The sequence below is a fragment of the Gekko japonicus genome, unplaced genomic scaffold (genome assembly GCF_001447785.1).
Source record: "Gekko japonicus isolate JY-2015 unplaced genomic scaffold, Gekko_japonicus_V1.1 scaffold168, whole genome shotgun sequence".
Lineage (NCBI taxonomy): Eukaryota > Metazoa > Chordata > Lepidosauria > Squamata > Gekkonidae > Gekko > Gekko japonicus.
The window spans coordinates 795,708-811,427 of NW_015167535.1; the positions used below are offsets into that span (position 1 = coordinate 795,708).

The 15,720-nt window shown below is 42.6% G+C and overlaps 1 protein-coding gene across 1 annotated transcript; it reads right to left on the bottom strand.

Moving 5' to 3' along the window:
* Nucleotides 1–3,469: 3,469 nt before the first annotated feature.
* LOC107112365 (HLA class II histocompatibility antigen, DRB1-8 beta chain-like) lies at nt 3,470–3,787 on the bottom strand. The gene has a single exon (XM_015413490.1). It carries the CDS (start codon nt 3,785–3,787, stop codon nt 3,470–3,472), a length of 318 nt encoding a protein of 105 aa, XP_015268976.1.
* Between the last annotated feature and the right edge of the window lie 11,933 nt (nt 3,788–15,720).

Here is a 15,720-nt window from a genome sequence, read left to right on the forward strand (position 1 = left end):
GAGTCTTTTCTGTGTGCCTAGCTGACTGTCTCTGCTTCTCCAGGTCAGCCACCTTGGCCTCAAGGGAGCACACACGTTCCCTGAGAACCAGGAGCTCCTTGCACCGAGGACACACCCAAGACTTCTGCCCAGTGGGCAGATAGTCATACATGTGACACTCCGTGCAAAACACTGGATAGCCCCCAACCCCCTGCTGGCATTCTGGCTTCATAATTCTTTTAAAATAAATAAATATAATCCCCCTTTTAAACCCTTGGTATTTATGTGGGTTTTGTTATCAAGTCAAATTATTTTACGGGAAAGACAAAGAGCCTAGGGCCTTGTCTTTCTGGCTCTTTTTGGGCTTCTTACAGCGCCCCTAGTCTAAGAGTCCCTAGGCTAAGAGCCACAGGCAAAGAGCCCTTTAGCTCACCCTTCGGCTCGTGCCAGAGGCTCGTGCCTCTGCCAAGGTGCTTCCTTAAATAGAGGCCTCCCCCAGCAGAGGTCAGGCAGCAGCTATTCAAATTCAAATTCACCCAGGCACTCAATCACAGGCAAAACAATGCCCCTTCCACTTCCTCTCAATTACAGGCAATCCCAGTCAAACAATGCCCGTTCCTCTCCCACACTCAATCAGCCAGGACTCTGCAAGAACTCTAAGTGCTTCCACACACTGCTAAACACAGTTTTCCCACAAAATATCCTTAGCTGAATTCTCTCAGCTGAAAGCAAGTAAAAGAAACCCACTCACCTCTCTCACAGCTCTCTCTCCTGCTCCTGCTCAGAGCTCAGAAACCACAGACTAAATTTATGATGTATAGCTATATGGATACACCTTATGTATAGTAATCTATTGGATACAATCAGGTCCATGATTAATTAATAGTGCAGCTAATGATGAATCCATAGCTAGAGAACTCCAGACTGTCATATAAAGAAAAGAAGTTGCTTATGTTGCTTCCATGGTGCAGCTAATGATGAATCCATAGCTAGAGAACTCCAGACTGTCATATAAATTCTCTGTTTGCTTGTTATAATGTGAAATAGCACAATTTACCTGTAGGTATTTTGATCTACTTAAGCGGGATTCATAGAACGTGTTCTATGGAGCATAAATGCATGATGACACAGGAAGGTGCTTAAGGAAAGACTCAACTCATCAAAGCACAATGTCCATCAATTGGGAGGAGACCTGAGATATGCAGTGCCTAATATTTAGCATCAAAAGAGAGAAGGTGCTGATGTTCAACAGCAGCCACCCTATTAAAGCAAGTGTGGTGCAGCAGTTAGAGCTTCAGAGTAGGGTCTGGGAGACTCAGGTTCAAATCACCAATCTGCCAGAGACATTCCCTAGGTTATGTTAGGCCAGTCACATACTTTCAGCCTAACCTACCTCACAGGGCTGTTGTGTGGATAAAATCGAGGAGAGGAGAATGATGTCAGCTGCTTTGGTCCCCACTATGGAGAAAGGCAAAGTATAAATGAAGTAAGTAAATAATAGATATAGCTGAATATAGGAGGCAGATAATATGTAGGTTGGTGAATGGCTGAGAAGGAGGCAGGGAAAGGTCATAGGATATGGGGGTTGCTAGGGGGAGGGGAAAGGGGAAATAATGTGGGGAGGGGTACAGGGGAAAGTGATGTGCCCTCTCCAAAGCCCTTAAGGGTTCCCTACTATGCTAATGGGCCTGGCCCAGCAGCCAGTACCACAAAACTGTGCCATAGTTGGTGGGGGAGAGAGAAAGCTGAAGACAGAGAAGTAGATAAAGGTAGGTTGGCTGTTGGGTGGAAAGGAGAGAAGGAAATAGGAAAAGGTGAGAGGCTGTGGGGGTTTTCAGAGAAGGAAAAGAGGACATCGTGGGGGAGGGATGAATGAGATGCCCCTCCCAGCAAATCCTTGCAAGTTCCTGCTTATATAACTTGAGGCTTAATGTCTACAGTATTAAAGTAGCATTTACAGAGGCTATGAGATGTCCCACCAATATAATAATAACAACAACCTACTGCCTGAACAGTGTCTAAAATGTAATTAAATCTAATATGGGGGAGAATGAGTACTAACTTCTGTTCCACATGTGTAACCACTAAGACAGAGTAACATTTTATTATTATGCATGTGAAGGGGGGAGGGAGCATCCTTTTACTAATTTGATAGATTATGGGGAAATATTAACTCCCCTTGTGTTCATTATATGAAGAAAGGCTTACTGCTACACTACTATTGTTAAGTACATTCTAATTTGCCAACCAGGGATGAGAAGGAGCTGAGACCAAGAATGGGAAATAAAGAGGGGGGGGGAGGTGAAAGGAGGAAAGAGAAACAAAGGCAGATTATGAAAGGAAGGGAGCAAAATGAAGAAGGAGGTAAGTGTGAAAAAGAAAAAAGAGAAACTAAGAAAAATAGGTATTTTTATTTTATAGAACAGGGTTCCCCCTTTGCAAGATCAGGCTGAGCAGACAAAATTATGGAGTGGAGTGGAAGGAAAGGAGGAGGGAAACAGACTGCTGCGAACAATGACCTAGTCTGAAGGCTGCATCCTGGCAATGACTGCAGCTGCATGTATATGTATATGTATATATATATATATACACATATAATGGACAAGAGGGGGACTTGAAACACCACTGTTTCCACACCAACAAATAATACCTGAGTGTCCCACCCCTCCCTCTCACTTAACACCTCTTCTGTGACTGCTGCATACATTTATTATGTAACAGACTGTGTACCTCTCATTTCTTTACATTTAATCTCATTAGTCCTATTCATGTTACAGGGAATGTTCATGCATCTTGCATATATGTGCCTACATCTGTTTGTAAGAAAGAGGCAATGCATGTCCACTTTGCAAATTGAACTGGAGACCACTACCTAGATAAATGTGGACTTTAAATCGCACATTCAGCTGTGTATGTGTTGAATGTAATATCAGAATTCCAAAATGCATGTATAAAGAAATTCACAAATACCTCTCCCACTACACCCCCAGTGACCACTGTTCCACACCCAGAAGATGATAAAAAAAAACCTCCAGGATCACCAGCCAAACTAGCCTGGAGAAAATCTGCTTCCTGACCCCAAGGTCAGGAATTTCCCTAGGCCTGTAAAAGAGGGCCATGAGAACTGGACACTGATGCAACCCTTCCTGCCCTCCCTTTCATGATCTGCCTAAGTTCACAGAATCGACATTGCTGTCAGATGGCCATCCAGCCTCTGAGGGAGGGAAGATTGGGGGGGATTGCCTCCCCATGCCATCACTCCAACTCCTGGCAGCCAAGTCCCCCTTGAAAATCACTCCCTGCCTAAAACCACTCTTCTTTTTGTCCCTCCCAGAGTTGTGGTTTAGGTTTAAGAAAAACTGAGCGGGCGTCTACGAGGGTCCGGCTTTTACCTCTCCAACAACGTTGCCAGTGTGGATGGGAAGGGAAAAGCCCCCCCCGGCTCCCTTTCACCCCCGGTCCTGCTGGAAGGACCGCCCCCCCTCCTCACTCACCCTTCCTTCCTGGCGAGGGTGATGCCCCATCCCTCTTGGACCCTGTAGTTGTGGCAGCAGAAGGTGTCCACCTGGGTCTGCATATATTCCATCCACTCCTTCTGGCTGTTCCAGCAGTGGGCGCCGGGCTCGCCCAGCTCAGTGACAGCCTCGTAGCTCCTGCGGCTGCTGTTGAAGGGCACAAACTCCTGCCAGCTGTAGATGTACCTCTCCAGGAACCGGACCTCCCCTGCTGTCCTATTGGCATAGAACAGGTATCTGTCTTCCTGTTCTTCCTTAATGCTGCATGTAGCTCCATGTGCAATGTTATACATAGTGATTAGTTTAGTTAGTTTTAGGCCACCTTTTTGTTGAGACTCAAGGTGGACTAGGAGGCAATGCAGTAAAGACTGGTCTAATACATAAAACAAACAATGCAATAAAACTAGATTATAAAATCAGAGAACAATGAAATATAAACAGTATAATACATCTACAACAATGGGGAAATGAAAACTGTCTAAAGTTTTCAACCATTAACACCTTTTTTAAAATAAAAAGATCCCTCTTGAGCCAGTCTATTTTCCAAACATTACCCATTTACTACCTTCTTTTTTAACTGCCACCTTATTCCCCTTATAAAAACGCCCCTTGAATAATTGTTTGGTATACAAATATCTCAGTAAAACGTACAACCAGAAAAGCTAATTTGGCATCTTTGGTTTTGTTGTTGCTGCTGTTGTTGTTTAAATACGCGAAATAAGGAAACAAAAGCAGTTCAAATACCAAAAGAATGAGATAAAAATGTAACTTAATATATAATATAATTCTATCAAGAGAAGCACACCACGAAAACCCTCACTTTCACAAAATTTATAAATTGCTACCAGGTTGTGCAAAATGAATCATCATTTTTTTTCCTAATATGCACAAACTATGTTAATTTGACCATCTTGGCATTTTCCACAACCAACAGTGAAGTCCTATTCAGAATTACTGTAGTTTAAGTGAATTGATTTCCGTGGATTTAGACTGGAGTAACTCTGCATAGGATTGCGCTGTAAATGTTAATAGATGGGAGTTCGTACTGTTGCCAGTTCTTAGCTATTAATATCTCAGCAGCTGCTATTAAATTGGCAACTAACTCAACTACTAACTTGTTCCTTCTTTAAAAAAATTGATCCATACGAGTGTAGAAGATGCATAATTTTCTTGATTATGTAGATAATTTCCCCGAAAATATATTTATTGGCATGTTCATTTTTATGTGGTGGAGGCAGTCAGGACTGATTTGGAAGGGATTTGCTTTTGTGTATTGACTTGATACTTCACAGTACTTCAATATGTGTCTAGATTATGGAAGTGTTTTGTGTCAGCTGTTGGCAGCTGTATTTTTCAAGCAGCCCGTGATAGCTTCTGGCCATGTCTGCCTTTGAAATGCTGGTTGTGTTCACACCATGCAAATACAGATTTTTGAGTATTTTGGTGTTACAGACCCATGGAAGGTGCTTCGGATTATAAAGTTAGCTAGGCTTGCCAATCTTCAGGTGGGGCCTGGAGATCTCCCTTCCTATTGCAGCCTAGATGAGGCCAGGGACACAAGCCCTTTGATGCAATTTGAAGGTCAAGAGGCCAAGGACTTTTGGCTCGTGGCTCTGCCCGTGGTTTGCAGCCTGTTGCTTTGAGTGAGACTTGCCCAATGAATCCTGTACCAGAGTGGAATGATTTTAATTTTTTTTTTTTGCTGGTTGCTTGCTTAATTGTGTGAGTGTGTGTTTTAGTGAAAATCAGTCTGAGTCCCAATTTGGGAGAAAAGTTGCATATAAATGTTTAAAATAAATGGAATTGTTTCCTTGCAAGAGCTTTGGGTATGCATATTTCCTGTGATAATGAGGCGCTACCTACATATTGCATACTAACATATGCAACAGTCTCAAGATGCCTTTTTGTAAAATCAAATGCATTTCAGAAAGAGAGAGTCTGAAAGAGCAAAACCATAGGGAATGGAGAGGAGTTCTACCAGCCACCGGTACTATACAGAAAGCTTTTCTTACCACGGGAATCTATTTCTTTGTGGTTCAAGGTGGCTCACAGTAATAATATCTCCATGTGCATCTTTGCCTTTCGAACAGTCAGAGGATAAAGCTCATGATGATGATGCGGGATGATCTGTAGTGATGTCTAATGACTTTCTTGTTAAGAGTAGTTTTGAGGAAACTTTCCTTATGATAATACACTACAGTTGGAGTCCACAACCATGTTCATGCTGAGTCACTCACTCCAACAGTTCAGCCCATGGGAACTTCTGGAATTTGGAGAAGGGAACCATAAAATGGCTGGCATGGGAGGTGGAACAAATCACAAAATGGCAGGCAGTTCCCAGACATACTCCTATGATGGGGAGGGCTACTCCCAAGAGAGTGCTCCCTACAGATGCAAAGGTGGTGTTTCCCAGGATCTTCTGAAGCACCTCCTGCTCAATGAGATGAAGGACTGTGGGGATTTGCTTCAAGCAAGAAACAGTTGGACAACAGGAAACACATTGATGGGTATCACTTTGGGGGATCACTGCTCTAAGTTAAGTCAGAAGTATCAGAGATCAGGAGATGAGATGAACTATATGACTTGCCTATTGCTCCTCAGTGAGCTGGCAGCTGCAATATGTTCCAGAGAATACTGGCCCTTGAATGTAGTGATGATTTGATATATTCATGAAGGATAGATCAATCAGTGGTCACAACTACAACCATGTTCATGTTGGGATATGATACCTAAGATGTCTAAAGGAAACCTCTGTCTCCAGAGGCAGTAAACATATAAATACCAGTGATAAGAGGCTACATCAGGGAAGACCTCTATGCTCTGTTTGATGACCCTTCAGAGCAACGGTTTCCAGTGTGTGAAAGATGATGACGGACTAGACATATTTCTGATGATGCTGATTTTATTGACTTGCTCTGTGTAATCGGCCTTGCATCCCAGTGAGGAAAGCGGACTATAAATAACTTAAATTAAATAAATAACGTCAGGTGGCTTCTGGGCACAGTTCTAGTCTTCAGTGACATATTGTTATATTAGGAGTTTATTTCAGTGGTAAGGTATGCAGGCCATTGTAGAATCATCACCATGGTTTAAGTGAATGTAGCAGAGCATAGTTAGTGCAAATAGATCTATCAAATGCTCACACAGACCTTTGGCTCATAGCTTTAGTAAATCTGTATTTGTGTGTGCATGCCTTGCCAATTTTTTGTAAGCAACTGTCTTATTGATCATTCATTATAAGGTGCTGGATATTCTCATCTATTGATCAAAGGATTCTATTCTACTTAGTATCTTCTTGTCTGGAACTTGTTTCAGTGCACTTTCTTTCCAGCTTTGACCTTGTAGTTTGTTGTTTGACATCTGAAGGTGCAGTGCTTTAGTTAACTGGCTATTAATTATGCTAATGGATATTTTGGAAGGGTGAATATCAGATGTAGTTAATGGACCTCTGCTATAAAAAAAGTTACTTTACTATTAAGGAGGACAGCAGTGAAGTAATTAACCAACTATGTCTCAGACAGGAAAACCTGAAAGAGAGTGAATTGTGCAGATTAAAATGAGACAGGGTGACAGTATAAATTGGTATAGTGTTATCACCAATGGCCTACCTTGTTGTTTGGGGAAGTTAGCTATGCAGCAGGATAGACCAGAGGGGTGCAGGAATCGCACACCACTTGTATACTGAGGTCTGGTACAGTAGGAAAACTCCAGATTTGAAGAGTAAATTAAATAGTTTTTATTAAAGTAGGTCTCTAATTACAAGCACACTAAACATTCAAAAAGAGCATGCAATACAGAACTAAGAAAGAAGAAGTGATTGAAAGCCAATAGAGGGGTCAGTTATGGGGCGATACAACCTGTCCAGACATGCAGGGGTCCATGGAGATAAGATTATGGCCTAAACCATAAAGGTTTAGGGGTGGACTGTCAGTTGGCATCAGGGCAGAGGCACACAATCTGAGTCCATGTGCTCTGATGGACATAGACATAGACTCTGGAAAACAATGCTGACTAATGGGAGGTCTTGAGGGGCTTGCCCCAGGTGAGACAAAAGATTACCTGGACCAGTGATGAGCCTCAGGAGGTGTGGCATCCAGAGGGGCAAGCCCTAGGTTGGACCAGTGAGCTTTCAGAGGAGCAGAGTCTAGCTATAATGGGATTAAGCCAGGTGCTGGCTGGGTGGCTGGGAGTGTCCATTGTGGAACAATAGACTGGCCTGGCATTTCCCTGGTGCCAGACAAAAGAGGTGATGTTTCTTAATGTGTGGCAGGATGAACCTGAATGAGAGAACATTCACTAGATATGGAGAGTTAATGTTTCCTTGATAGGTCTGGCATAGGTATAAGAATGCAGATATCTTAGACAAATATATGGAGACAGGAATGAGAGGATTATTCAAAAGGTATTTCCTGACATATAGGTGAAACAGGAGATGGGGATGGAAACATGCAACACACTTCATTCATGACAATAGTACAGACCAGAGGCTCTTTGTCCCTGCCTGCCTGTATATTTGACAGACAAAAGACTAGCCATTTGGTCAGTAGAAGATGCCTGAGGCAAGGGCAGAGAGTTGCCCATTCTAGTCCTTTTTGGACTGAGCTGACAGGATAGATGTGTGTGTGTGTGTGTGGGGATTGCTTGCATGGAAGATGCAAGGTATTATATACAATAAACATTGCAATAAAGTACAATAAACATTGCAATAAAGTACAGTCTTATAGCTCTTACCTAACTAGCCTGATCTCATCAAATCTTGGAAGCTAAGTAGGTCAGCTGTGGTTAGTATTTGGATGGGAGACTACTAAGGAAGTCCAGGGTTGCTATGCAGAGGCAGACAATGGCAAACCACCACTGACCATCTCTTGCCTTGAAAACCCAATGGGGTCACCATGTGACTTGATGTAACTTTCCACCTCCAGAATCCTATTCCCTTATAAAAGTGACCCCTGAGCTTTTCTATTATACTGTAGTTCTAATCCCTTTATAAAAAATTTCTCCTGTTTCTTCCTTCTTTTTCTGTGTTGCACCTTATGTGAAATGATAGATGTGGGGGCCTTTCTGATCTCCTGAGGCAAGCCATTCCACAAGATGGAAGACAGCAGAGAATTCATGTGAATAGGCAGTTGCTGTTCTTACCTATTTGCAGGGTGGCATCTTCAGAAGATTGTGTTTGGATGAGTGAAGCTACCATGGCAGGTATATGGGTTCAAGGCCATAGGGCTTTGTAGGTGATAATCAGAACTTTGAATTGAACTTGGTTCTGAGTTGACTATAAGGGCTGACCCATGTAGAGTACATTACAGTAGTCTACCCTAAGGGTAATCATAGCATGGATCCATGTACCCATATCAGCCATCAAGGTAGGGGTCCATTTTCCAGGCTAAATGAAGCTGGAATGCATTTTTTTCCAGCTGTATTAACTTGCTTCTCTAGCAATAACACAGGATCCAGAATAGATCACGAAGGATCACCTGGATCTCATTAAAAGTGGAGAGCACAACGTTCTATATAACCTCAGCCCTTCTAACCAACATTACTGCTGTTTTGTCAGGATTCAGTTTCAACTAAATCACCTGTAGGTATTTAACCATGGTGGTGAGGCACTGATTCAGGATTTCTACAACATTATCGGGTGATTTGGATAAATAAATACAGAGCTGGATGTCGTCAGCATATTAGTGACAACCTACTCCAAACCCACAAATGATTTCCCCTAGGGCTTTTTATAGAGGTTGAATACCATGGGGATAAAACTGAGCCATGTGAACCCCACAAAGTAAGTCCCATGCTGATGACAATCGGTCTTCAACACCAACCCTCCAAAGCATATTCCTTAATCTATACTTCTATCTCCAAATGTCTCAACAAGATGGCACAGTCCACAATATGAAAAGCAGCTGATAAATCAAGTAAGAACAGCAAAGAGGAGCAACCCCCGTCTACATTCATACAGAGATTACTGGCTAAGGCTATCAGTGCTTTCCCCATCCTGTAGCCTAGCCTGAAACCAGACTAAAAGGGGTCTGGTATAGATGGGTCATCTAGGAAGGCCTAGAGTTGTTATGTGAGCATTTAAATCTTACCCCAGGCAGACCCAATATGGCCACAGTGAGGCCTGTATACAATCCCCAAACTATAGAGGAACAATTAGGCTCTAAAAGGGGGTGCCTATTAAAACAACTACATCCAAAATAAGCAGGGGATCCCACTGACCAAGGGGTCTCAGCTGGAGGAGGGGGTGGGTCCTTATATTTGCTTCATGTTTCCTTTCCCCATCATTTGATCGATTGCCCATGGCCCTGGCCTTGACTCCAGTGAGGTCATAACTCTGGCTCCCCCTCTTCTTATTACATGACTCTGATGCCACAAGGTTTCTAGTCACATGCTTTACAGCTTAGAGGGCTCCAGGCTTAGAGATGTCAAATACCTTCAAGCCTAACATACGTAAAATATTATTTCTCACTGAATCTAAAAGGATACTAATAGATGCTAATAGGTTATGGTAAAATTTCTCAGAACATATGGAATTGCTTGTGTGAAACAATTTTGCTAGCAGATTTAGGAAACTTCCAGGGTTTGCCTCCTGAGTGAATAGATGCTAAAAATTACACTGACCAATTAACAGAAGTATCAATATAATGGATGTATGAACTTGAGATCAGAAGAAAGAGGAGGGATGAAATCATTCAAACAGACAAAAGTACAGAAGTACAGAAGGGTGAAACATATAGCTGGAAAGAAATCTGCAATGAACTACCTTTATCCTACTAACTTAAAATTATACATTCAAATAATATATACAATAGAAGACAACAATTTCAATTTTCAGGACTTTCACTGTACATAAATTGTATAAGGGTCATAAAACCACCCAGAGAGCTTTGGCTAAGGGCGATATAGAAATGAAATTGTTGTTATTTTATAATAATAATAATAATAATAATAATAATAATAATAATAATAATAATAATAATAATAATAATAATAATAATACAAAAATGAATAACAATTGAAAAGTGATTCAGATACAATTCACCCAAAGTTTGCTCTGTACTTTATTGATAAATATGGCATTTTAAAAGGAATCAGCACATATGTCTGAACAAGAATGTTCAAAATAGAGTTGCTAGAATACTGTCTTTTCCATCTAAATTTTTGGGTTTACCCAAAATGCTCTCAAAATTAGCTACTGTGGAGGTTGTAAACATTGAACCCTATGAAGATGGACAGAGTAATACAGCCTATAAAACCAAACAGCTAACACTAAGGAAAATATAAGATAAATATCAACCCATCTAAAAGAAGCATAACTCCAGCACTAGTTGTTACTGTGTTCAGCAGTCTAGCTTGATCTATTGACCTGTTGGAACACACACTTGCTTGAAAAGCTAGCAACAATCCCATCAAAGTCAGTGTGACTAATTATTGGTGACTGGTGCCAGCATGCTCCCCTGGAAGACTGAGTGCTCAGCACTTTACAGGTTCAAATCCTATATATGTAGCAACTTTTGTAGAGAGACATTTTTGGAGATGAATAGCTGACTGGCTTTGCTGTGAGGCAGGAGTAAGGACATAAGACTGGTAGTGAGAAAGGGAGCAGTACAAACCAGCTCAAAATCATTAGACAAAAAGAGCCAAAGGCAAATCCTTTCTTTCTTCTTACACCATAATCCCTAGACAAAGTGCCAGCTTTTGGGGAGGCCTTCAGGAAGGCTGGTCTGCCCGTTACCCATCTCTGCATTTATGTCTGTGTCAGTGAGTGATGGGGAAAACTTATGAAAAAACACAACCTACAAACAGTATTCAGACCCACCAGAAAAATACAACAGATGTTACGACTGGCAAAACACAGAAGAGACCCCATCACTTCTGGAGGAGTATACACAGACCATGCAGTTGTGTACAGGTTTACATGGGGACCACACAACATAGCATTCAGACAAGAATAAAAGAACATGAAAGACACTGCAGACTTGGCCAACGTGGAAAAATCAGCAGTGGCTGAACATAGCCTAACTCAAACAGGACACAGTATCTTATTCCAGGACACTGAAATGCTGGACAACACATCCAATTACCATGTCAGATTACACAGGGAAGCCATTGAAATTCATAAACATAAACACAATTTCAACAGGAAAGAAGCAAGTTTAAAAATAAACAGGGCATGGTTTCCAGTCCTGAAAAACACAAAATGCTCTACATCTGACAACAGCACTACAAATAAGATTAGAATTTCAACAGCCAATTCATATGCAAAAGAACCTCCTCAGGAAAGCTCCTCCATTAGCCTGGGAAACTCCTACAAGATAATGACTCAGCACTACTCCACTTTCCTGAGTAGATATAAATTACCTGCTTATCATTTTTCTTCTCACCTTGACACAGAGAGTACTCCATCTTTCTGTGTTATACCTCTGAGGATGCCAGTCACAGCTGCTGGCGAAATGCCAGGTACTACAATGCCAAGACCACGGCCATACAGCTCAGAAAATCTACAACTAATGAACTCTGGCCGTGAAAGCCTTCAACAACACAGAAATATTTGTTGGTGAGAACGGAAAGAAGCATCTTCAAACTGAAAATGTCCAAGAATCCTCAGTGCTGTCATGGTGCTGAGTATGGCCAGGTCAAAGCGCTGAGAACCAAAAAGATGGCTTAGTCAGTGGGTCCCTTAATCACAGATATGGGCCACAGCAAGTGCCTGACTCTGCCAACCTTTGCTCCCAACCATTTCTTAATAATTGTGCTATCAAGTTGCAACCAGGCCCGTAGCTAACGTGGGGCCCTTGGGGCCCGGCTCCCTATCGTTTCTTCCAGGGCCCCAACCTGAGCCTTGGCTTCTCCTCCCTGAGCTTCACAGTAGCTACGTGCCTCTCAGTCGGCCCCATCTGTACCAGCACAGCCGGGGGGGGGGGGGGAGAATGCATGTAGACATTTTATGGCTGGCCCCCTGAGCAAGAAATTAGCCTCCCCCCCCCCATCAAACAGTTTCTAGCTACGGGGCAAGTTGCAACCAACTTATGAAGACCCCTTGTGGTGTTTTCAAGGCAAGAGATGAGCAGAGGTGGTTTGCCATTGCCTTCCTCTGCACAGCACCCCTGTTCTTCTTTGGTGGACTCTCATCCAAATACTAACCATGGCTGGCCCTGCTTAGCTTCTGAACTCTGACAAATTCAGGCTAGTCTCAGCTATTCAGGCAGTTAACCATGTCTTAGATCAGTAGTCATCAACTGTGTCCCAAGCATGAATGGTCTACAGCCTATTTCAACAGACAACCTGCTTCTAGCCTGATGTGTGGGCCAATCTGTGTGCGCCATCAAAATCTGTATAAATTTCATTTTAAAATGAAAAATAGCCATGGAATGCTGCAAGTTGGAGTGAAAGATTGTTGTGCGCATAGTGAGGGGAGGGATTTTCAGTTGTAATGAAAAGTGTTTTTCATTTTACAAGATATATCTTTTCTCTCAGGCATGGGGAATCTGACAGAGGAAGGCTACTTTTAGGGGACAAAAGGCAGGAGGGGAAAAGGTTGTGCTTCCCCCGCCTCTGCACTTCTGCTTGAGGTTTCATTCTTTTGAGGCTGCTTTTCATTTTAAACAAGTCCTGAGGATGACAGACAAACCTCTGTGCTATTTTGTGTCTGGCCCTATGTCTCCTTCAAGCCTTAGGTATGCCATTGTTTCCTAGACTGTGCAGATTGTTCAAATCTAGAATGATTTGACCTGAAATGAAATGCATTTAAGGTTCTGAAAAGTGACATTTCATAGCTTGTTTTTTTAACGGTGCAAAAAATGAAAGATCTTGCTTTTCCTTACCGGCAAAGAAAGAATAGAATCAGTTTTAAAATGCCTTCCCTAAACAATTCAATCCACTCTATTTCTTTGTAGGATGAAAGTGCACAGTTTAGTCTTGACTACTTACTTGTAAATGCACTGGAAATCATATGCAATCCATCTTTGGACCGAGGTTAACTGTTCCATTTGGTGCATTTGAGAGTACATAGAAGTAATTTCAAAGATGCCCAGAAAAAGTGTTGAACTCTTGGCAAAACAAAACAACACGTTACTCAGCTAGGAGAAATGAAAGCTAATGTGCATGGGGATAAACACACACTTCTGTGGAATGAAAAGTAGTGGGGAGTAACTCAGCTTAAGGGAAGCCTGGAGGGCGAAAATGGATAGCAAATTGAACATGGCTTTGAAACGTGGCAGCGGACTGCTTTCACTCCTTTTGTTCTCCTGTGAGAGCTGCATTTCTTTATGGTGACAGGTCTAATTCATACATTATGGATCAGTGGTGGCCATGTCAAGGACGGAAATGTGGCATTTTGGGAAGACTGAAGAGGGCACAGAAAAGGCTAGAGTTAGAGAGTGCTAGCTTGTCTAGTTGTGAAAAAAGGTCAATAGGTGAACAGAGGCAGGACTCAATTTCAATTCCATCCACTCAAGCTGCTTCTATTTATCATATACAGTTCCTACTTGTCCCTATTTTTGAAGATATTTCAGGGTTGCTTTCCCCCCAGAATGCTATTGTGAGTTACTGTTCTTCAGGTTTCAACCTCTTCTTTCAAATCCTTAGAAATTATTGTTGTGTATTGTGATTACAAATTGTTATGCCCAGCTTCAACCTGGGTTGCATAGAGCTCTGGAATCATAAAAAGCACAATCTGATTGGCTGGGGTGAAACACAAGCCAATCAGCGCTCAGGATTGTTCTCGGAGGGAACAACAACCATTGGAGCCAGTTTGGTGTAGTGGTTAAGTGTGCGGACTCTAATCTGGGAGAACCGGGTTTGATTCCCCACTCCTCCACTTGCACCTGCTGATGTGACCTTGGGTCAGTCACAAGCTCTGGCACAGCTGTCCTTGAAAAAGAGCAGTTTGTGTCAGAGTTCTCTCAGCCCCACCCACCTCACAGGGTGTCTGTTGTGGGAAGGGGGAGGGAAAGGAGTTTGTAAGCTGCTCTGAGACTCTCTTGGGGAGTGAAGGGCGGGGTATAAATCCAATCTCTTCTCTTCTCTTCTTCTCTCTTTATGTACGAACAATGATTGAGCCTTACCATGCGACTGGGCATGGCCTGCCCAGCCTGGGAAGTTTAAAAGGAGCTTGTTGCTCCAGTTTTGTTGTTGGTTGTTCTGATATAATAAAGCTGAAATCACTGTTTAAGAGCAGCCTGAGTCTGATATATAAAAATTATCATATTGTAATCCCACCCTTTCTCCAATGAGCTAAGGGCACTGTACATGATTTTCCTTTCTTCATGTTACCCTTATAAGAACTCTCTCAAGTAGATTAAACTGTGACAGGGTGACTGGCCCAAGATCATCCAGCAAGTTTAAGGGCAGACATGGGGAATTTGAAGCCCCAGATCTCCAGCTCCTACTGCAGGCTTAGCACATGGTTCCTCCCTGTCATATGACCCTGATGCCAATTCTGATGTAGCTCGGTGGGTCCCCGGTCTGGAAAGTTCAAAGATCATTAACTGAAATGAATAGAAGTTTTACCTCCTCTTCCCTGCCTTCACGAGACTGAAGCACTGAATTTGAGTGGCCATCCAAACCAATTGGGAAGGCTTTGAGGCCAAAATCAAATTTTCATTGTGTCTTATTACTTCAGTATCTTCTTTATTTTATGTTGGGCTCAAGAGGTTTTCTTTTTAAAAATTCAAAGTTTTGTTTTATCCACTGGCATTATCTCTTTTGTGTGATTTGTTTTCAGTATTTTTAAAAAGTACTGTAATGTACTGCCGCCATTACCACATGCAAGGTATTCAGCCTGACATGCCCGGACTTGCCTGGGCTGGCCAGGCACAATTTATCTGTAGCATCAGCTGAAAGACAAAGGATCCGAAGGATCCTAGCCGGCCCAATCAGAAGGGCTAGCTTCCCAGCTGGGAGACCAATGGTCGCCCGGTTACTGTAAATAGCCTATCGGGAGTAGGGTGTGTGTTTAGGTGTACTGGTGGTGGGTTTTCTGAATGCATATAAACCGGCCTACGAGCTGGTTTCGTTGTCTTCGTTCTGATCTAATAAAGTACTCTCTGCTAAATCACTCAACGTCTCGAGTACTTTTCACTGGCGACGAAGGTGGGATTCACCTCTTACTGAACAAAGACCCGGAGGAGCACGCACCAAGCCCTGATCTAGACCGCCGCCGCTGCTCGTCTTTGGATCATCGCTCACTCGCTAGTCTCGCTCCGTCAACCGTCAACCTGGACGAGAC